Below are 24,408 nucleotides of genomic sequence, written 5' to 3' on the forward strand. Positions count from 1 at the left end.
TACACCTGTACTCAGAACCTGTGCTGTACAGATGGTGTCGGGGTGTAGTATGGATGAGACTACAACTCGAAAATGAGGACCGACTGGTAGCAATGGGGGAGTCTGTAGCATAGGCAGGGTTCAGGGGGCTTTCCCAATGTCTCATCTATATCTGCTCTGCATAGACTAATAACAGGGTGATAGAAATGCTGGTAGACAGTCTAGATTAATGCTCCCATTGTTACTATCACTGGTAGTACTGCAACAGTGAAAGAAATTTTAAAAATATGCTGCTGAGGACTCTGCCATAGCGTCTACCCTTAATGATAGTAATAAGTATCCTTCTCCCCCACTATTACAATAGTATGAACAATACACTTCTATTTATTAGACCAGCTTCCTAGGACTTCAGGTAAAGATTTACACATTTGAAGTCAAGATGTCAAACTCCTTAGTATTAGCAGCTCTCCGGGCTTTTCTCAGAAGGGGAGAAAAGACAAGATTGAGACATAAGATTACAGTCAGGGAGAGAAATGAAGAGCATATTGAAGAAAGGGTGAAGTGATTATAAGCATGATAGGCAAGAAAGAGGAGTCAATAAATGCAATTTATGAAAAGCGCAGAGAATTCTCTGCCTGAGCATAAGTGCCCAGCTTCCCCACCTGGACACTGGATTAGTTAATTGGTTTTTAATATCTTGGTCTCGTCCCCCTAACAAGTTTTTTCCCCCTTTTGTTTTGCTTCTGGTAGCCAACACTAGTTAACATTTTGCTTCCTGAATCCTCTTTCTATTTATCCCCCTTAGCACACATTTTCATTTGTTAATCTTTGCTGTATATTACTATAATATTTAACACGGATTTCATAGTAATTGTACAATTTTTGTAATAAGTAGGTAAAAAATCATTCTATTTACAGCTGTACACATGAAGGATGAGAACTGCTGATCATTATGACAATGCAATTGTTGTTTCTGGCTGCAAATATTTCCGTCATAGAACGCTTCCCTGAGTCAGGTATATTAAGGTAGTAACTTGAATGAATCACCATTCTTGGAGCATGTATGAATGAGACTGAGAAATGGGCTTTAAAAAACCCCCCATTCTTGTGCAGGAAACATTTGCAACCACTCAAGAGGTTTGGCAAAAAATGGACACTTATTGCCTCCCACCCCCTTCTTCTCACCCTGCATCACAAGAGGATATGAGCATCTCCCAAACATGAATGAATTCATCCCTGTGAACACCCCTGTGAGGAAGGGAAGCATTGTTCATTGTTTATATTAGTTTACAACAGGTTTATACATGATTTAGAGATGTTAAAAATGTTAACAGAAGGTATTATAGATGATTATAAGCACATCAGTAGAAGGTATTATATATGGTTATAAGCAATCTAGAACTATTGATTAACCATTGACTAAAAGAACTACTAACACCCGTACCTATAAACATCCACAACAACATGCCGGAGAGGAAGATGCTTAGTTCAGATTTCAAAGCAGAAAGGCACTGCATGCCAGTAAGTGAAAATGTGGAAAAATTAAATATATGCAGATTAGCAGGGTCTGGCTGGTATGCACCCTAAAGGGTAAAGGGAATTTAGCTAAAGCATTTACTGAACTCCAGGCAGTTATCTCTGAAGAGACCCAGAGAATTAAGGAGGTTCCAGAAGGCTGGAGAAAAAGCAAACCCTTTCCGGCTGGTGAGTGCCCCACTGGAAAAAATGCAGTCACACTTTTCGTGCTCAAGGGAGTGCAAGGAATGTAGTTGTGGTCAATGCCTGCATGGCGGTCCAAAGCTTCTTGCATTTCCTGACACCTTATGTGCCTGAGCAGGGCTCAGTCATAATCTGCCCCAAAATAATAAATAAAATGGCTTTAGGTTTGGCAAAGGAAAAAGACTGGGTATCATAAAAAATTTCATTAGCAGTGAGATCCGTTAGACTGTGGAATATCAAGGGACGTGTGGGAGCACAATTGCTTAGGGCATTTATAACTGGATAGGAAGATGCTCAAGAGAACACACTGGAGGGAACAGCCCTGCATTCCTAGAGGAAATAGAAAAGGTGACCTAATTGGTCCTTTCCATTTCAGATCTTTATACTAACTGTATACTACAGTGAATCACGTTTGGTTGGGACTACTCATTCACCATAAGAAATTAACCACCAAATGAAGTGGGGAGCTTCTCTAAAAACGTAAAAAATTCCATAACTTGGATCCCTCCCCACACAGTGCAAACATACTGCAGCTGTTCGGGTGGAGGCCTTTCTTCCAGCGTTGCTAATCCACCAGGGAGTCCTATTTCAAAAGGAATACACTAACTACATGGACAAAGGATTACAAGGATGGAAAGAGAGAAGTTTATTAAGCGTTGCCAATCTCAGATGGTACGGGTTGTTTTAGCACCGCAACACAACGGTGACTATTTGGCTGGATTGAGATTCCACAGCAGCAGACCATTAGCATATTAATACCAATAAAGACAGCTGTAGTACAAATAAAGCTGCACTGACCCAGAGTTACTGTCAAAAGGCTGAAGTGAATGGATATGGTGAAACTCTTGCTAGTATTCACTACAGGTGTAACGAACTATAATAAAGGAAACAAGGCTACATTATCAGTATCAGAAGAGTTTGCTAAAACACTGGAGCAGGAGCGCTGATGTTTTCCTTTCAACTACTGGAGTTCACCAACATTAAAAATTGAGATCAATGGTCTTATTTAAGCACTTGCTTTTATACATATAAAGCAGTGGGGTGTGTGCATTGCTCCCATTGATTTCTTCAAAGACAGAGAAATTCACAGATTCTAAGGCCAGAAGGGACCACTGTGAACATTCAGTCTGACCTTCTGTATAACACAGGCCATAGATAACTCCTGTCTGAACCACACATATAGCTTTTAGATTAGACCAATATCCACCCTTGATTTAAAAATTGCCAATGATGGAAAATCTACCACAACTGTGGTAAATTGTTCTAAAGGTTAATTACTCTCACAGTTAAAAATGTACACCTTCCTTCTAGTCTGAATTTGTTGAGCTTCAACTTCTAGCCACTGACCTTTGTTATACCATTGTTTGCTAAACTGAAGAGCCCATCGTCAAATATTTGTTCCCTGAGTAGGTCCTTACAGACAGCAATCAAGTCACTCTTTAACTTTCTCTTTGTTAAGCTAGATAGATTGAGCTCCTGGAGTCTATCACTGCAAGACATGCTTTCTAATCCTGTAATCATTCTTGTGGCTCTTCTTTTAACACCTCCCTCCCCCCAACATTCTTCTTCAATTGTGGATACCAGAACTGGACCGTATTCCAATAGCTGTCGCTCCAAGGCCAAATACAGAGGTAATAGAACCTTCCTATTCCTACTCAATATTCTCATTCATGCATCCAAGGATTGCATTAGCCCTTTGGCCACAGTGAGAGACTGAGAGCTCAAGTTCAGCTGATTACCCACCACGACCCCCAGGTCTTTTTCAGTCACTGCTTCCCAGGATACAGTCCCCTGGAAGTAAGACCTAAGTTCTTTGTTCCTAAATGTACAACTTTACATTAGCCATATTTAAAATGCATATTGTTTGCTTGTGCCCAGCTTACCAAGAGATCTTCATCATTCTGTATCAGTGACCTGTCCTCTGAGCATGGAATACGTCCCTTGGTACTTACATTGGAGAAGGCCCCAAACCAAGACCCCAGAACTGAACCATCATGAAATATTGTTATGTTCAAAGAACTGAACCCAAGCTTAGAGGCTTGAGTTTATCTCTAATTTAAACATATACTGTGCTCATTTCTAGCCTCTTTCTCCTATGCTGCGCTAATATGTCAATACAACTAAGTGTGGTGAGTCAGCGAGTAGTACCCAAGTGCTTCAGTTACTAGTATAGCTGCAGGTTTGGTTGCTTGTTAAATAAAATACCCAACTGCCACACTATTATGATGTGTATACATCAAAGACCCCTAAAAACTACACCGTGCAGTTACAAGCCAGATACAAAAAAGGAATGTTAAATCACTGGCTTTTGAAAGGAGTCACAGACTTTTAAACAAATCTATTATATTTTGCAACTATTCATTTAAAAAATCCGTCAGACATAAGTGGCTAATCAAACTTTTATAGAACATCGGAAGTTTACACTATATGGTAAAATTATAATGCTAGCAAATTAGGCTGCAAAAGGATAGGATAAGCAGGTTACAATGCCACAGTCTGGGAGTTGGTTGTACATCAAAAATCAAAACTTCCTACAATCTGACTGGTTTGCTGGCCAGTTTAAGACATGCGTTAACTTGTTACTGAAATGGGTGATGTTATGGGTTGGAATTTTATGACAAAAATACCACTCAGATGAATCCGTTTATCTTGCAGCTAAAATCGTAGGTACGAGGAAACATTTGCTAACTGTAATGTCTATTACACTGTGGAACAGTCTCCCAAGGGAAGTTATGGAAACACTTTTGCTTGAGTAATTTAAAATTGGACTCTACAAAGCACATGAAAACATACTATTAGGAACAATCCTGCATTGGCAGGTGAAAAGGATTAACAAGATGATCCAACAGTTTTTTCCATTTTATTTCCATAGGCCATTCAGTAGCTGCATTCTTCTACCCACCTGTTTGGCATGATTGACACAATGAAGGTATTGGCTGGCTAGTGCAGAGCAGCTGAGGGTCTCATGTGAGTTTTGCTGATAACATTGGAGAATCTTACTCTGCAGATCAGCACAAATTGGATGAGACTCATATCGCCTGGGGAAAGAAAAACAGAACAACATTTTACAGTTTCCGACTGAGAAAGATTTCATGAGGGCTTTATCCAGCCGTTTTGTTAAAAGTAAACCAAATAGTAAAAGTGAAGGAAAATTTTGTAGAGTTAGGAAGGAAAGCTGCTTCCAGACTATACTGTGCTTTTACCTGAATAACATAAAATACAAGTGCAAAAGGGAGCTATAAACTATTAGGACCAGAGACCAGCTACATCTTCTAGATCCAACATTCAGTTCTAGTTTTTAGAGACACTAACACCCAATTTACTTCACCTGCGCATAGGTCTCTAATTAAAAGGCCCCAAAGCTACTAAACAGGCCTGGTTTCACCTACAATAAGAATAAGTTACAGAAAGAACCACAAGGTAAGTCAAGCCTCACCAATGCATCTCTCTGTGACATCTTAATACTTCTGCTGGTCATGTTGTGCCTGTGTGCATAGGACAGGCAAGGAATGCTATCTTCTTGGACCTGGCCCACAGAGCACATAAAGGACCCACTATTGCCACCAGATGAGGGAGATGACCTTTTGCTCAAATGATATCCTGTTATTTTTAGAGCTCAAGGCTCCAAGTTCTAAGCCCAATTCCCTGGTATGTATGTGATTTAAATAAGAATTTTGTCTGTTTTCTTCACTATATGGGATTCGTGACACTTGCATCAACCTCTCTTGTTAACGCAATGTAGCCATTATCTTCAATGGGAGCTGTGGGAATTGAACACATCTCAGGACCAGTCTTTTAAAATGTAAGCTGTTTTGGGCAAGTATCTTGTCATCTTGCCCTTATCCATGAAGTGCTATCCATGCCCTATAGCGCTGCAGAATCAATAAATAATTCCTGAGCTCTAAGCACGGCTCAGACACAGACACCCTCTGTAAACCTGTGCAGGTCAAACTGTCACTATTTCCCCATCTGTAAAATGGGGGTGGAATGCATGCCTACCTCAAAGCTAAGAATGTTTGCAAGGTGCTTTCAAGATGAAAAGTGCCAAGTATTATTAGACTGACTGGCGACCTGGGTGTGTTAATTGTAAAAAAAAGGCATTTCTATGGCATTCATCACTACAGCATAAAGCCAAATGATGTTTTTTTAAACCCAGTAGTAAAATGCTTTTTTATGGACTATAAATAAACACAGCTTTAAACATCATATGATTCTTCTACTTTGAAGACTAATATTCATTTTATGTGCATATATAGCATACTTAACTCGTCTTCCAGTTAGTTCTTCAAGGAACCTGAAACTGGCTGCTCAAATATACATTCCACAATACATTATTTTCAGCTCAATAAGGTTAAAAAAAAAAAGACTCATCAAGCCAGAGTATCCTCAGATGAACATTTGGCTCCTTATTTGCTGTTTGGCCTAGGCAGCTCTATATTGTACTAGAGTATGAAAGTAAACTGCAATGCACAATACTGTTCCTTAGGGACATTTGCTTCTTGGCAGCCTCTCAAGATGTAGTACCAAAAAAAAAAAAAAAAAAAGGTTAAATCTCCTTGATTTTACAGTATATGCCCATATAAAACATCTCTCTCTTATACTCTCTTCATCCAGTACCTTACATCTCCATGAAACACCTAAAACAGAATTTAAATCCAGTCCCATTACATGCTTACATTCTTTATGATCTGAAAATTCAAACTTTGTGGATTCTTATGGATGACGATTTTCCCTTAATCCTGTCTCTGCTGATACTAGCAAGCGTTTTAGAGGCTATTGTATCAGAATGTATGACCACAGAATGTTGTACACTGACTGATTAGAATGAGGTCTTTGGCTGTATCAATATCAAATAAAATGTGAGGGGAAGCACAGCATATGCTCTTTGCAGACTTATGACTCACCACTCTGATGATTCTGTTTCTACCAAGATTCATAGATTCCAAGGCTAAAACCAATGCTCATTTTACCTGACTGAAAGCCTACTCTGGACTGATAATCGAATCAGTTAACAGAAAATAAAGACATACATACACATGCATTGACCTAACCCTGCCTTAATTCACAAATGACTTTAAAAGTCTGCCATGTATTGTGTCCCATATAAATTGGGAGGTTGGGGGAAGGAAGGAAGAAAATGATTCTTTATATTTTCATTATGTAAATTTGTCTAAACACTATTTCAATAGTTTTAGGCCACAGACAAGCTTTTGTTTGTTTTTTTGAGTCATGCTATTAGCAACACAGTTCAAAGCCCATAAATTATTTTTTATTTGAAATGTGTCCAGGTATACTTTTATGCTGCTGTCAGTACTACAGCACTTCAGAGCCTTTGATTTTCTGTCTGTTAGTCACTTGTTTTCATAATGTTTTTAAAAAAGGACCTGCATCCACTGCCAAGCTCCTCAGACATTCGAACCTGGTATTTATGGGAGCTCAATGCGAACAGGTGCAGTTCCTTGAGTAGACCATGGCCATTTGCTTGGATTAGTCTGCTCAGGAAGAACACTGGATCTGTACTGATCTGCTATGCTTGTTATGCTACCCTAATGCACTGTTTTCACTTTTGAGAAACGTCTAAATGAGATACTATCTAACATTAGGTGGCCATAAAACACAAACTGTGGTACCTTCCATTTGGAAAGAGATTCCAAGATGCTTCCAATGTGCATACTGGTAAGTCTGCCATACAGTTACCAACTGATTTCTGAAGAGGAATGCACTCTCTCCTTATGATGTACAGAACTGCTGTTAAGTGGGCATCACAGAAAGCAAATGGCAAGACAACTCCTTGGAAGGGAAACTAAGTATCTACCTATAAGGGAAGATTTTCTAAGGTTTTATAAAAGAGGTTAAGGGCCTGGTGGGTTTGACTGAAGAGGAAAGGTTAAAAGAGTTAAATGATGAAAATACTAATGAAGTGATACCTGCAATGTATCTTCATTAAGCAATTAATGTATGTATTTCAGGGTTGTTTTTTGTTATTGTTTTTTTACAGCGGTCATCACCATTGTGGCTTAAGAGACCACCACATAATATCCACCCTAATCTACTGTTGATAAATATGTCCTGCCTCTGTTAGACCACCCTGTTCAGAAAAAGAGTTTTATGATTCTTAGCCACTCATGATTTACTGTATCTAGGGGGTGTGAAGGCACTAAGGAAGGAGAGGAAGTGTTTAGGGTAGTCCAAGGAGATATAATGAGAAACAAAGGTGTTAAATTAAGAAAAGGTAAATTTAAGATGACCATCAGGAGAAACACATCCTGACAGTGAGATCTATTATACTGTAGAACAATTATCCACAGGAAGTGCTGGAATCTTCATCACTTGGGACAGTCACAATGAGACCAGACAAAACAACAGAAAAAATATAATGTAAAGAACAGTCTCTTGCCTGGTAAGGGGATGAGCTGGATAGCTTGATAAGTCTTTCCCACCTCTAACAGATGCGATTCCATGACCACTTTAAGAAAATAACACATCCAAGAGATTTAAATAGAAAGTTGCTGGTTTTCATGGCAAAAATCAAAATGAGAAACAGGCTGATCTAGGCAGTCCATTATATGGAACAACTGCAAGAATTTGTTTTTGAACTTATTACTGTATTACTTCTTGATCTGCTTTTGCTTTCCTAGCTGCCCCTTAAGCACCTGACATGCTAAGAGAATGCTTCTGTGTATGAGAGTACGCCTTAAAGGATGCCATTCACCCACCCTTTCAATAAAGCTGATGTAATGGAAGTTGGTAAAGATAATAAAATGAAAACAAAAAAGAGAATAAGAGGTTGTTGTTTTTTAAATTCACATTCTATGCTATGGGATGAAGAAAATATTTAATGAAAGGGACTTTTCTTTCTATCTATCTATCTATCTATCTATATAGCTACCTATCTAGTCTTTCTCAAAGAACTTAGTTCATTATAGTCCCAGGGGCTCCAAGAAAGGAACCCTTTAGAATGTTCAAACAAAATGTCAACCAAAGAGGAAATCTGAAGCCAGCATGGTAAGCTACACAGTGTTGTAATAAAATGGGCATCCTGAATGGAAGAATTTGAATGACTGATGAGTTTCCAACTGTGCAGGTAACTGGTATGATCCCATAGGATGAGGAATCAGACAATTGTCAGAAGAATGTAAGAGCACACATTGAAACATACAGGATACACAGATTTCTCAGGTCATGGAGTTGCTCTTTAGCTTTAGGCCTCTCAACAATAAGGCACATATTTATGTGTGTATATATATACAGACAGACAGACAGACACACACACACACGCACACTTATCAGGAAGTGAAACATGTAGTTTCCAGTTGAAACTGCAGGGAATTTAGAGGGACATGAATCCAGTTAACAAAACTGGATTTTTGCCCAGAAGACTTGATTTATCACCATCTCTCATAAAAGAAGTGCCATTGGATCTTAATGGACAGAGGTGGCCAGAGCCTCAGTTTTATTCCTCATTCAAATGCTGGCACCTTCCAACAACACTTATTATCATTATTATTATTTGTATTACTCTACTGCCTAGGAATCCTTGTCAAGGCCCAGGACCCCATTGTGCTAAGTGCGGTACAAACAGAACAAAAAGATGCTCCCTGCCCCAAAGAGTTTATAATCTAAGTATAAGGCAAGAGACAAGAGATGGATACTGACAGATGGGGGAGTACACGGACACAATGAGACAATATTGGTCAGCATGACAGGGAGTGGAGTGGTCTCCACACACCAATAGCTTTACTGTTATCAATTTTTTGCAAGCATCATGTAAAAGATATTTGAAGGTGGATAATGAGGTGACTTTTCAGATGCTGACAGAAAGCGTGAGGGGAAACTCAGAGGAAAGCACGATGGTGCTTGTTAGAAAATTTAAGATGAGGGTAGGGCTGATGGTGGCTGGCATCATGGGCCAAAAGAAGGCGGGAAATGACATCTCGATAGCGAATAAGAGATGATAGGGATAGGGTGGGGATAGGCCATGAAGGGCTTGAAAGTGAGGACAAGGAGGAGGAATTCTATAGTATACCTATGGCCTGTGTAAATTGCATTTTTATTATTAATTATTATTATTATTATAATGCTTTTAAAATTCACAGCAGCATCACAGGTGTTTGAATTTAATGGGATACGCATGGTGCTGAGTTATCCCTCCCACCCCTAACTGATTTTTCCACTATCAAGGAGGACGAAGCAGGCATCCTAGCTTTCACCTAAATGCTGAGGCAGTGCCTGCTTGTGGGGAGTTAGCGGGCCGGTCCCACCTCAGTGGGGATAGGGAAGGCTGCAGGAGGTCTCACTACATGGCGCCACCCATCTACCCCACCCTGGCCAAGGACAGAGATTGGAGCTCGGCTTACTTCTTATTCAGCTCCAGCCTCGGTCCCTGCTGCTTCTGCTTCCTGGCCAGCTGGGTGGGGCCCCCTCAGGCACCTGCTCATGCTCCAAGTGGTAGATCCTGGTTTCAGTACCTCACCAGCCAGCACTTTGGTTCCAGATCACCGTGGGCCAGGCTGGGGTTCCAGATCACCGTGCACTGTTAGCCCTACCTCCATCTCCCTGCTAGCAGGGCAGGAAACTAGCACCATCATGAGCTGCTGAAGTGGCCCAATACCATGATTTTTCCAACAGCAGGGAGGTAGAAGCAGATGTCTCTGCTTTTGCCTCCCCGCTGTTGGAAAAATAACAGCATTGGGCTTAATTTAATAATTTCTGTGCAACCCTTGAAATCGTGATTTTCATAGGGCCTTAGTTATAACCTTATCTTGACAGATAAAGGAGGACTGATCACAGAACAAAAAATTAGTGGTGGTACTAGGTACAAGTCATCATAACTTGATCACATTTGTTATGTGCAAGCAGAACCTGAAGCCCAAACTAGGAATGCATATACGTGGTGATTTAAAAGGCCAGTTTCACAAAGCGGACAACAATTATAAGCCAAACCAGGTGAGAGAGAGAATTTCAACAGAAACATCTGAATGATAGTTGGGAACTGTTTAAGCAAATTTTACTAGATGCCCCAAAAGCCACAATAAAGAAGGCCACAATGATTAAAAAACTGTCTTAGAGGGGAAATGAAGGAAGTTATAAAAAAAAAAAAAAAAAAAAACCAACATAAATGGAAGAAAGGGGAAGTTGATAGTAATGACTATAAACCAGAAGCTAAGAATTTGTAGAAAACTGATAAAGGAAGTAAAAGGACACAAGGACAAAAGAAAATCCAGGGCCGTCCTTACCCATACACAAACCATGCAGCTGCGTAGGGCAGTGCCCTGCACAGCTGCATGCTGCTCCAGCCCCTGCTCCGGCTCTTCCCCAGGCCCCCGACCCTGCTCTGACCCAGCCCCGCCTCTTCCCTGCCCCAGCCTCCCCTGAAGATTGCAGTCAGGCCTGACCCTGCACTCACGGCATGGTAAGCAGAGCAGCCTGGGGACCCAGGCCTCCACAGGTGGGGAGGTGGGGGCTGGCCACTTCCTGCGGGAAGTGGAGTGATCCAGCCCCAGCCTGCTCCACTCCCTTGGCTCCTACGCTTGGGGGGGGAGGGGGGACCCACCCCCCAACACTCGCCAGTGGTGCGGCTGGGAGCCAGGGGAGCGGAGCAGGCTGGGGCCGGGTCACTTCACTTCCCATAGGAAGTGGCCAGCTCCTGTCCCCCACGGAGGCCTGGAGACAGCCCCCCCCTCCCCCTGCGGAGGCCTGGGGGGGCTGTGTAGGACACCAGAATAGCTAGGGATGACCCTGGCAAAATCTATCAAGAGTTCTTATTATCCTGAACTATATTAGGGACAAAAAATTCCTCAGAATGGCATTGATACAATACTAGATGGAAATGGTAGAACTAGCCATAATAATGCAGAAAAGGAAGAAGCGTTCAATAACATTTCTGTTCTGTATTTGGGAAAAAAAACATGTAGTCAGATCATATGATGATCATGCCATCTTCCATTCCAATAGTAACTCAGGATGAAGTTAAACTGCAGATACTGAAGGTAGACATTTTTAAATCAGGAGATCCAGATGACTTGCAGCCAAGAGTTTTAAAAGAGTTGGACAAGGACAATTAATGTTCATTTTTCAATGACTCTTGGAACACTGGGAAAATTCCAAAAGTCTGGAAGAAAGCTAATGTTGTGCCAATATGTAAAATGGGTAAACAAGTCGACCTGGGTAATTATAGATCTATCAGCCTGACTTTGGCACTGGGCAGAATAACTGAAAGGCTGATAAGGAACTCAGTTAAAGAATTAGAAGAGATTAATATAATTAATGTCAATCAATATGGATTTATGGAAAATAGGTCCTGTCAAATTGGAAATCTTTTTCTGATGAGATTACAAATTTAGTTGATAAAGGTAAGAGCATTGATGTAATAAACTTCTGTAAGGCATTTGACTAGGTATGCCTGAAATTTTGATTAAAAACAGAATACAAAATTTACATGCACACATTAAATAGATTAAAAACTGACTAACTGACAAGTCTCAAAATCTAATTGTAAATGGAGAATCATCATGGAGCAGATATATTTCTAGTGGCGTCCCACAGGGATCAGTTCTTGCCCTTCTGCTATATAACATTTTCATCAATAATCTGGAAAAAATTTGCAGATGACATAAAGATTGTAAGCGTGATACATAATGAAGAGGTCAGGACGATGACACAGAGTGATCCGGATCACTTGATAAACTGGGCACAAACAATGTGTGTTATAAATACTGTCAAATGTAAAGCCTAGCAACAAAGAATTTAGGCCATACTTACAGGATTAGGGACTCCATCCTGGGCAGCAGTGACTGTGAAAATGACTTGGGAGTCACGGTGGATAATCAGCTAAACATGAGCTCCCAGTGTCATGTTCTTGCCAAAAGGGCTAACGAATTTCTTGGATGCATAAAGAGGGGAATATCAAGTGAGTGGGGAGATTATATTACCTCTGTATTTGGCCCTGCTGCAACTACTACTAGAATATTGTCCAGTTCTGGTGTCCACAATTCAAGAAGAATGTTGGTACATTGGAGAGGGTTGACAGAAGAGTCATAAGAACGATTAAAGGATTGGAAAACATGCCTTATAATGACAGACACAAGGATCTCAATCCAATAAGCTTAACAAAGGCCAGACCTACAATAAAAAATTAGGTGAACCCAATTATGTCACTCAGGGGTGTAAAAAAATCCTCACTCCTGAATGACGCAGTTAACTCCGGGTGTAGACAGCACCAGGTCAATGGGCCTACCACTGCCTCCCAGGAGATGGCTTAACTACAGCAACGGGAGAATATGTCAACCTTCTCTTTCACTGTTTCTTCACTAGAAATGCTGCAGAGGCACATCCGCAGCATTGAAGCTATGCCGCTTTGCCATTTCTAGTGAAGACACAGCCAAAGAGAAGGTTAACGGGTGACCTGATCACAGGCTGTAAGTACCTACATGGGTAATTGGGCTATTTGATAATGAGCACTTCGATCTAGCAGACAAACAGCACAACATGATCCAATGGCTAAAAGTTGAAACTAGTCAAATTCAGACTGGAAAGAGAGCGTGTGTTTTTAACAGTGAGCACTTAGCGACTGGAACAATTTACCAAGGATTGTGTTGGATTCTCTATCAATGGCAAGCAAGACTGGATGTTTTTCTAAAAGATACTCTCTGGTTCAAACAAGAATTAATTCAGGGAAATCCTATGGCCTGTGTTACACAGGAGATCAGACTAGATGATGACTATGGTCCCTTCTGGCCTAATAACCTGTGAATCTACATTTGATGCAATAGGGATAGCCTGTGGGGGATGCAAAGAATGGGGTGATATGGTGAAACGACTGGCTAGGAAAAACATCTTTTCCACAGCATTCTGAATGAACCTGAGTAGGGTAAGACTGCATTTGTCAAGGCCAGCAAAAAGGATGTTGCCTTTATCAAGATGCAAGATGATGAAAACCAGCATGACAGTTTTAGCTGTGAGAATGCATAGGAAAGGCTGTGTCTTAGACATGATATGCAGAAATAATCAGCAAGGTATAGACAATGTCTGGATGTGAGGATCTACACAGAGGTCTGAGTTGAAGATGATACACATGTTATGGGCCTGAGTGATAGGCAAAAAGATCACTGTGGACAATACCACAAAACAATATAATGTTCGCTGCTTTAGTAAGGACTTATGTGAAAGGAGCGCTTTCTACCAAATCACGTCCTAGAACCATGTGAGGGTTTCTGTTCAAAGTGGTAAATAATAATCAGAAAACAAAGGGGAGAGTAACAAGAAGGCACATGATACTAAAGATATGTTTTGCACAGTTATTTTTAGTTTCAGAATTCATTTTCCCCTATGATAAATTATTCAAGACTACCTTCCCACATTCAACACATCACAAGTCATGTGTGGATTATGAAATATGCAAAACACAAATCAAACAATAATGTTCTTTTAAAATATTTTGGCATTACTGCAGTGTAACCAAAATCTACAATGGATATTTCTAAATGGTCCACAATCAAACCCCCATCCACCTACAATCCAGCTGATTACAACGTGGAAAAAAACACCACCTGAAGACTAAGTGCTCTACAGTTTGATTCTTGTTTGATTTACACTTGACTTTTTTGAGACTTTTTTATTGAGACTTTTTTGGTAGATGAAAATGAAAGTGGAACTGTTCCAAGAAAAAACTATAATTAAAATGGTGAAAGTAGACAGGATTAATTTCTCTTCCATCATGATTCAGAATATGGAATAAATGAGGAAACGCTGTACTAACGACTTCTGCACTGTGACCTTGAAAACAACTCACTCTGCCCACCGTCAAATGACTCAACCATTTATATTACTAGCAATCAGTTACTAGTGTTAATTTCTATAATAGTAAGCTAAAAGAATCTAAAAACGAACACGTATGGTGTATTACAGCAGACTAAATTCAGCATTGACAAACTGCATATGAAAATTTCATAAGCGCCTCGACTTCTCCCTCCTTCCAAGGAAAAGTAAAATCTACTTCATACATTTTGACCTATGAAATTTATAAAGGAGGATAGAGAACATTCAGTTGTCTCTTGAAGGCAATGTTAAATCTTCAGCTATTTCCAGGATGTTAACACAAGCTTTGTACACTGCCCAAAAAGTCGCGTTTAACAAACATGACTGGCAGAAGGCTCTATTGACCATTTTATATGTCTTCTTTGCCCTTTCTCAGCTGGTAAAATACCACTGTCTGGCAGGCTTTTCCTGTACTTTTTAGTATGATCTATGAGACATATATAAATGGAAACCATCCCCAGCAATGCAACACTATATTTACTGAATAAGGGAGTAGCATTAAGATTAATGGGAAAGAATTAAGACCCCAATGCAACAAAGCATGTAAGAACATGCATAACTTTAAACACTAAGTAGTGCCATTAACTTTAATGAGATTACTCATGTGCTTAAAGTTATAAACATGCTTAAGTACTTTTTGGATGGGGGCTTAAAATTAGTCTTAAGGATCAGGAAAGATTTCTTAACAGTAGGACCCTGTTAGGTTGAGGAACCATCTCCCAAGGGAAGTAGTAGAAACCCTATTACTTGGGACATTCAAAACTAGACTGGACAAACCATTAGTAAATGTGCTGCAGGAAATAACCCTGACCTAGAGCCTTCAAAATGACAGAAGTAATGTGATTTAGAGAAGTTAAAAGCACTTGTACAGCATGTCACCACACGCACAGTACATGACTCCTGTTGACTTTGATAGGCAGATTTAGACCCAATAAATTTGTTTCAACCTGTGCTGAGTTTCTGTTCTTCCAAAACATTATTCCTTTAAAAAAAACTTTAAAAATGCAAAGTATGCCATTACAATATATTATATAAATGCACAGAGGTCACAGTCACACAGTTGCTGTGGGAACCACAATTTTGGCATCCTGACTTGCAAGTGTTTACATTTTCAGCCATGATACTACAGGAACAATTTGCTTTGACTATTAAGATATTTTTACTATATATTTCAGGATAAACAGTGTTTTGATACAACAGTGATGGGCATTTTAGAAATTCTAAGACAGGTAGAAAAATATACTCCCTTAGTGTCAAAAATATAAATCAGTAAACCAGAATTTATTCAAAGAAACTCTAGATGGTGTGGGGGTGCATGCACCTGCATACTTGCCTTCTGTACAATTTGAGAATGGTAAACATTTCCTGGTCTTGTGATGGGAAGAGTTTCTGTGCAAGTCAGGAGAATGGTAATGACAAACAGCCAGCTATACATCTGCTGTACCACAGGGCAGAGAAATATAGAGTAACTCTCCCATGAGGGTGCATCTAGTCACTCTGGTATGCACAGAAACACACACATTTATATCACATATGTGGTTATATAATCATCATATAAACACATATTTCAAATACCATAGCATGAAATCAAAATGATAAAAATTAACTTTAAACTATACTTGTGGCGTTAGCTCTTTGCCTAAATCTTTCTAACTAGAGAGAATTGTTAAGGCTCCCTGGGAACTGGCATTGATACTTTGGCTGACATTCCTGAAAGAGGCGACTAGTCTGCTTCTTATGACCACCTCTTTTCCAGGACTGGTACATGTAATGTAAAATAAACAAGTTCCATAAAGAATATACTCAGCCACTGCATCATTGACTTTTGCAGACGAAAGTCAACCTGCAAGGCCCTGAAATCTGCTATGCAATGCTGAACTACCATACAGTAGTCAAAAGAAGAAAAAGAACAGAGGGAGACAAAAGCAAGGACCAAAAAACCCCAATGAGTAGCATAAACCAAAGGTATGATCGTGTAGGGATGCTGAAAGGTTTTATTGCCAATTGTTTCAGAAAAGCTGAATGATTCTCTTCTGGCTCTGTAAAACTCACAAGAAACATGGTCACCCCAAACTCATAGCAATAAAAATTTTATAGCAGCACACACTAATACAGAATCTTGCTTTCATTTTATATATATGTATGTGCTTGGCATAATTCATTTTTTAAAAGAATTCTGACAGATATCAATGTTTCTTTTTAAGCTTTTTAGACTTTTATCTATTTAATTTTTTACAGTTGCGGGTAGTTATTGGGGGCAGACAATTATTTAATGACTGTAGATGTTGAGATTCAAAAAGTTAAAGCTTTATGAATGCTGTATAATTATCTGCAGCTCCAGCTCCGCTAATGCCGGAATTGGCTATTTTAGCGGCGCTGTAAATATGTGCTTTATGCAGCATTCTTTACCTACAATGCATTTTATACACATTAAGGTGGGACTTTCTTACTTTGCCTATCTGTAAATTTTGATTATTTCGACGGAAATATTTTTTCATCAGTTTGTGTGTGTATACAGTGACGCAATTTACAGATATTTATTGATAAATTTAATCCTTCCAAGCCTAAATATATGCAATATTCCGATGTATAAACACACTCTTCCTGAACATCAAAGGTCTCTGTAAAATCTACATCACTCTCTATAAAATACCCTGAGGCATACAGCACTATGTTCTGGCACATTAGCCCCTAAATATTATTCTCTTGTGTAATATAAGTTTAACTATTTTTTTTATGGGGAGAGCCAGGAATTAGTGCACAGTCTGAAAGTCTGTCACTGATCACAAAAGAAAGAAATGCTACGGGCAAGAGGTACAGTATAGAGAAAGCAACAAAAGATTTAACTGCTGCTGAAACAGGTTACAATTATTTAAGGGAACTGAAGTTTCCATTCTTCTTAAAAGATGATGTGACAGTAAGATTACTGTATATCCAGATGTATGGATTACAGAAAGCATGTCTTGGATTCACAGTGATGAGCTGCATTTGTTATATGCACCTCTTGAGATCTCTCATTAGGCTGTGTTAACAAGTCATCCTGTCTTTAGGAACTGACCACAGTGTTCAAGTTAACTTGTGATGAGCTAAATTAAATAGCATTGTGTTGGCAAACAAAACCAAAAAAATCAAGAGGCATAAATCACCCCTGCAAGTATTTTTGATAAGGGGATGCTAGATCTGGTTGGAATATTGCTTATCTTTTAACCCTCTCTTACTGTATATTGGAGAAATTTAAAAGAAACTTCCTGAACATCTGTTAGACCTGCCTAACATAGTTATATGGGGAAACGTGCTTCTCACCATGAATACATTCTGAATTGTATTTAGAGTAAATTAAGTATTCAGAATAATATAAGATTTTCATGTTAACTTAATATTCCCTTCACCGCCTAGTGGTAAACACCTTCCTGAAACTCAGACATGATGTCTGACACTAACAATATATACAGCAGTGTTCTTCAACCTTTTTGGACTCAGGACCTACTTGTAAACCTTGATGGTCTGTCACAACCCAGTGCAAAAAACATCTGGCTTACTAAATATTTTTTACTCATTAAATGTAATATACACATTATCATAATAAGTAAGTACTAAATAAGCACATCAGGTGTACCATAGCAGCAGCTCCAGAGGATGTTGTGAAGGCCAAGACTATAAGAGGGTTCAAAAAGAACTCTATAAGTTCACTGAGGTCCATCAATGGCTATTTACAAAAGTATCTTCAAATTTAATTGTAATTATGACAACCTGCGGTAAGGCCTAAACTTATCATGATCTATTAACATCATTTAAATTAAATACAAAATAATATTAAACAGTACATGTTACTGCTGACATTTTAAATAAAAGTCAAAGAACTGAACTGGCGGAAGTTACTGGCTAACCAGCTGGAACCAGAGATTGTTGAAATGTTAAACCAGCTTTGACAGCGGTAGCTTCTTCTGTGGATGCAGAGAATATTTTCTTCATTTCACTTTATTCAACTAGTTCAATTTAATGACTAGTTCATTCAAAGTTAAACTAACTGGGAGTTGATAAAGCAGGAAAGCGTCTCTTCCTCTTACAATCTATGACGAAGAATTAGATGTGAGAAGTTTCAGAGTAACAGCCGTGTTAGTCTGTATTCACAAAAAGAAAAGGAGTACTTGTGGCACCTTAGAGACTAACCAATTTGAGCATGAGCTTTCGTGAGCTACAGCTCATGCTCAAATAAATTGGTTAGTCTCTAAGGTGCCACAAGTACTCCTTTTCTAGATGTGAGAAGTATTTATTAGTTCTAAAATCTTGAAGGACATGGTGACCGGCAACAATCGCTTCAATTCACTAAATACTGATTCTACTGCATTTAATAAATCAGTTAGTTTTAAATACAAAACATGTTTTGATAAACTTTTTTTAATGCATCCAGCACATTTAAGGTAGTTTTTATTTAACTAAATTTTTTTTAAATGCTGGTTTTTCACATTTTTCATAGAATTCCAATTTCCATCCAAATAGAGCTTAACACAAAACATAAGTAAAACATAATAATCTAGTACATTAGAAAGACATCAGTCACCATTTTCTATTAATCTGAATAAATTTATTAAAGGAATTATATATCTTAAACACACATGCGTAGAGATACAGTGCACTGCCTGGACTAGCAAAAGTAGTAACAAATTTAGTGTAAAGACTGTTGTTAGTTGCAAGTCAACATGTTTTAATGGTTACCAACTCTTGAGAATCCACTTTTCTTTTCGAAAATAACTGCAAAGTACCAATGCAAAACAAGATTTAAATCAATCTTGTACAATCTATGATTCATTATGGAGGCAACTGTTGATCCAAGAGAAGCAAGATGATTCCTGTGGTCAGCTGCAGGTGGAAGTTTTTTGGTGCTCTTGGGCGCTGTGGTTACTTAGATGTCTAAGTGAAGCACAGGGTCTGAGATGACCCCCCAAAGGAGTGACCAATCTAAAAATCTGAGGGTGATTACTTTGATGGTGAGGATTGTAACAGAGGAGGTGAGATTTCAAAGCACTTTTCCCTTCTTCCAGTATCACTTCCATCAAGTATCAATAGGCAATTTCTAAACTATTCCTTTTATGTCTCCTTATTGATCGAGCCACCAGCAGGAAAGCTGCCCCTTTTAAAGGGGTGAAGTAGTGTACCTTTTTCACCACTGGTTGTGTAAAACAGTCAGAGAACACCAAGCAAAGCTACAGCCTATTATCCACTCACATAGTAAGATGGTTCTATTGTAAACTGCACTCTGCACTGACTGAAAGCACCCATCAGTGATACCGAGAGCTCAAAGAGACAATAATGAACATTACTGTAGTTAGTTATTGTTTGGTCTACTTACAGCCCCATTTTATAATGCCTCAGCCATCAGAGCTATTTTATGTGATGTCTTTTTCATGCATCAACTTTTTTATATATCAAAGCAAAAGCCAACACTAGGCAGTTTCTCCTGCAGCCTGTTTGATAATAAATGTTAACACTGAACCCTGGCTGTTATCAATCTTCATAAATGTGTCCATGATATGGCAAGCCTGTTCCACATTACAATGAGCCTGCCCCTAATGCATGCACAGGAATGACCCAACGGCTTAATGGGTCTTCTAAATGGCTTGAAAAAGGGACCAATTTTACTGGGGAAGGAAGTTTCAAACAAAATTTGTTTTTCCTTTCCTTAAGTATATATGACAAAAGATTTCACTTTACCTTTGGTCTATCCCTGTCTTGTTTGAGAAATGGTTATAACCTACTTTAATACTAATTCGCAAACATACAATAGAGACCCCAGGGAAACTGCATGTAGTATTCAGGCCTTTCTAATAAGAGAAACTTGTTATGAGGATTTAATTAGCTCCTTTTGGCAGATATCTACATGACTGAGAATGTTTTGTCTCCAAGTACAAGAAACAAATTTTGACAGAGATGACTAACTCACTTTTGAAAGTGTACAACCTATTAAATAACTCTCAATGGCTATGTGGGGCAAGAACCTCATTTATATGTAAGTAATATTTGGGAAGTAGTTGGAAACACTAATAGGGCAAGCTGTTACTCGAGGTTATTGAGCAAAAAACCCCATGTGTATGGGGGGGTGGGGTGGGGGGGCCCTTGTATGGTCTTGACAGCGTCTGTATTTTAAATTCCACAGGGTCTAAGGATAAGAATAATCTTACTTGCCTAAATGCTCTATGGTTTGTATGGTCCTGGATACATTAAGACTGCCTCTCTCTTTGTGCTATAGAGTGGCTGTAGATATCACCTAAGACAGTCATGTTAAGAGCCTAAAAACTATTCATAGATTCTAAGGCCAGAAGGGGCCAAACTATGATCATCTAGTCTCACCTGCACAACACAGGCCACAGGACTTTCCTGAAATAATTCCTGTTTAAAATGATGGAGCATGGTAACAGACCTTTACAGTGATGAGTCCTCAGGTGTGGAACTCACTTCCCCTGACTGTCCATCAGAGCCTTATCTGTGGACCAAACAGATGGCTACTTGCAAAGACTTTTTACATGGGGGAAAATGTGAGGGGTCTGACATTTTTTTTGCTTGAGGAAAGAAGAACCACTGAGCTGGAATCTTACTGGAATTGACTCAATCTGTAAATAATTGTTTATTGTTTTCACAGTATCTGCTGATTACCATATTTATATGAAGAGTAATAAATATACTAAATACAACTATTATACTGCATCAGGAACAATCTTATGGGGGGAATGGGAAGGAAGGAAGGATACATACATTGAAGCAAAGGAAGTACATTTCACTGTTCAATGTGAGCAGAGAAAGACGCATTGCAAAACAGTGCGGACAACGGGCAATCTACCTCACACAGTTGCATCAATGCACTTCAAACCAGACCTGCAACACCTCATAATCCTGGACTTTCTTTCCGTAGTGTATGCTACACAATGCAGCACTTTCTAAAGTATATTGTCTAACTTGATACATCATTGACAAAACAGTCCATCTCTTCAAGGTTAATGGCCAAGGACACAGCACTCAAGTGGTCTCCTTAAAGATGCACACGTTAAACTTCACTTCAGTTCAATAATTTTCTTCGGGTTGTAAGCCTTGGATTAGTACATATTTTGACTCTGTACTGCAGTAAGAGGGATGGGGAGGAAGAGAAGCATGTGAGAGGGTGAAGGAGCTTACATGGTTTTACATTGAAAGCTTTCTAGTTTCAGCTACAGATCCTTCCTGGTGAACATAGCATTTGCCCTTACAAATATACTGCTCTAGAAACAGGTATGGGTCAAATTTCTGTCACAGAACAATTTTCAGCACTCATCTCTTCAGTGCTGGAAGCTGGGGTTCTGTTGTTAATATTTCCAGTCAACTATCACTACATATATTTGAATGGTCACCACTGTTAGTCAGAATTCAATTTACTACAACTCAAACAAAACTTCTGAGGAAATTTCTGCTGAAAAATTAATGAGATGGCTTTTGTGTGTTCAGAAATTAGGCATGTATTTTAAAAATGGCAAATACTGTGGCTAGATTTAAAAATGGGTTAGGACATTTTATGACCAACAACAGCATTTGTAATTACATGTTAAAATAAGAGTTGTTGAAACACACACTTCACGGCTGCAGCAGTAATCACTAGATGAGTCAGAATGGATGTGAACATCAACAAGATCAGAAATAATTCAGTATGGCACATGCAGATAACTAGAAATAATGGGATAAAATTAAACGGGAAATACAGACTGAACACCAGGAAAAACTTCCTAAAAGCAACATGCATTAAGCTGTTAAATAGTCTGCTGAGACAAATGAATAAAGCTGAGGAGTTTTATAAAAGAGAGGTTACTTATTTTGGGTAAATGGAGTTCTTCTAGATGTGTGATCCCTATCTGTATTCTATGTGGGTATGCATGCACTCCACACACTTGAGACTGGAAGATTCTTGCTAAAGTAGTGTCCATTTGTAAGTGCCTGCACACTTTCTCTCCTCAAGCTCCAAGCGGAGGGCATAAGGGACAGTGTGAACCGATTGCCTCTCCCATTCTTTCTCTACCGTGAAACCAAGTGTGATCTGAAGCAGAGGGGCAGGAGGGCGGGTAGTGGAATACACAAAGAGACCACACACCTCACAGAACTCTGATTATGGAAGGTAGGTAACCTCTCTTTCTTCTTCAAGGGCTGATCCCCATGTGTATTCCACTGAAGGCGACTGACAAGCAATTCTCATGAAAGAGGTGGATGCAAGGACCCTTGCGGTATTGAGGATTGAAAGATCACAGACCCAAAAGAATGCATGAGCTGAGAAAGTGTGCACCAGGGCATAGTGTCTTGTGAAGGAATGAATGGGACTCCATGTGGCTGCTTTGCATACGTCCACAAGAGGTACTCCTCCAAGCGCAGCTACTTAGGCAGCCTTTGCTCTGGTGGAGGGGGCCCTCACTCCATGTGGCAGAGGAGTCTGACAGCTGGCAAAAGAGGAAGATACACTCCGAAATCCAACTAGACAGTTGGTGACGAGATTACCAGCTCTTTCACGCATTCTGCAAGGGCAAGAAAGAGTCTGCGTGACTTCCTAGAGGGTTTTGTTCCTTGAAGACAGAGTGCCAACGATCAATGCACATCGAAGGAATGGAGTCTCTGTTCCTCCTGTGTGGTATGAGGCTTCCAAAAAAAAAAAAAAATACAGGTACATTTATGGACTGATTTTTGTGGAAATCAGAGACTACTTTGGGGACAATTTTAGGGTGGAATCATAAGAAAACCTCATCATCATGGAATACTGTACACAGTGGGTTGGCCATTAGGCCCTCAATTCAATGATGGCTACCAGGAAGGTAACTTTCATAACTAAATGGGATAACAAGCATGTTGCTAGTGGTTCAAAAGGTGGTTTAGTTAGTGTCAAAAGGACCACGTTAAGGTCCCAAGCTGGAACATCCGTTACTGGATGTGTGAAGATGAAAACAGTTGTTAATCAGAGAGTGGCAGACACTGATTGCTGCTACATGACCCTGTAGCGGGGTGGTTACCCACTCTGGCCCTGACAGGGCTGAGGCCAGCCCGGGGAGAGGGCTGGGGCTGTGGGGAAAAGCCCAGGCTGATTAAGGGAGCAGCCGCAGCTGTGGCCAGCTCTATCAGGCCCATCTGGCCCCTATAAAAGGCTGTGAGCCAGGAGCCCAGTCAGTCTGCCTCTGCCTGGAGAGGGAGAAGGGCTTGGCTGCAAGGTGCTGAGCAGGACACCTAGGTGGAATCTCCTTCCTTAGAAGTTTTTAAGGTCAGGCTTGACAAAGCCCTGGCTGGGATGATTTAGTTGGGGATTGGTCCTGCTTTGAGCAGGGGGTTGGACTAGATGACCTCCTGAGGTCCCTTCCAATCCTGATATTCTATGATTCTATGATTAGAGCAGGGCTAGAAAAGGGCCAGAGGAGCTGGGCGCTCCGGCCTCGAAAGCCTCAGGCTGTAGGCCTTACTACAGGCTGAATACATGCAGGGTTCCAGAGGGGCAGCCCAAGGGTAAGCGGAGGCAGGAGGTCCAAAACCCCCTTGCCGGTGATGAGTGGCGTATACACTGCAGTCTGCCCCCGATATAAGGCGCTAAGTGGGGACTGGCAGTAGCTCAGACTGAGGTGAGGTGGGGTTAGAGGGTGGGGTTTCCCCGGGTCAGGAGACCCAGAACCCGAGAGTGTGGGGGTACTGCCCGGGGGCAGCACCCCAGAGAAAGGGGCACCGGGTCCTGGGAGGGACACAGGGGCCGGCGGTAAGGCAGATCACCGGCCTGCAGAGGGCGCTCCAGGGCTGCACAAACTAATTCCCAACGACTACCAGCAGGAGGTGCCGCAGGGGTGAACTGAACCTTTACAGACCCCAAAGTGAGCGAAGGGAAAGATCAAAGGATTTCAAGGTAAGCAG

At 40.1% G+C, this 24,408-nt stretch overlaps 1 protein-coding gene across 4 annotated transcripts in view; it reads right to left on the reverse strand.

Annotated features, from left to right (window-relative positions):
- The window catches only part of CHCHD3 (coiled-coil-helix-coiled-coil-helix domain containing 3), a 239,683-nt gene that overhangs the window by 5,578 nt on the left and 209,697 nt on the right, over positions 1–24,408 (reverse strand). For all 4 annotated transcript variants that reach the window (XM_048836700.2, XM_048836699.2, XM_048836702.2 and 1 more), the window contains one exon: positions 4,601–4,736. In XM_048836700.2, coding sequence (XP_048692657.1) covers positions 4,601–4,736 — 136 coding nt within the window. The remainder of the gene's footprint in view (positions 1–4,600; positions 4,737–24,408) is intronic.

Source organism: Caretta caretta, chromosome 1 (assembly GCF_965140235.1).
Source record: "Caretta caretta isolate rCarCar2 chromosome 1, rCarCar1.hap1, whole genome shotgun sequence".
NCBI lineage: Eukaryota > Metazoa > Chordata > Testudines > Cheloniidae > Caretta > Caretta caretta.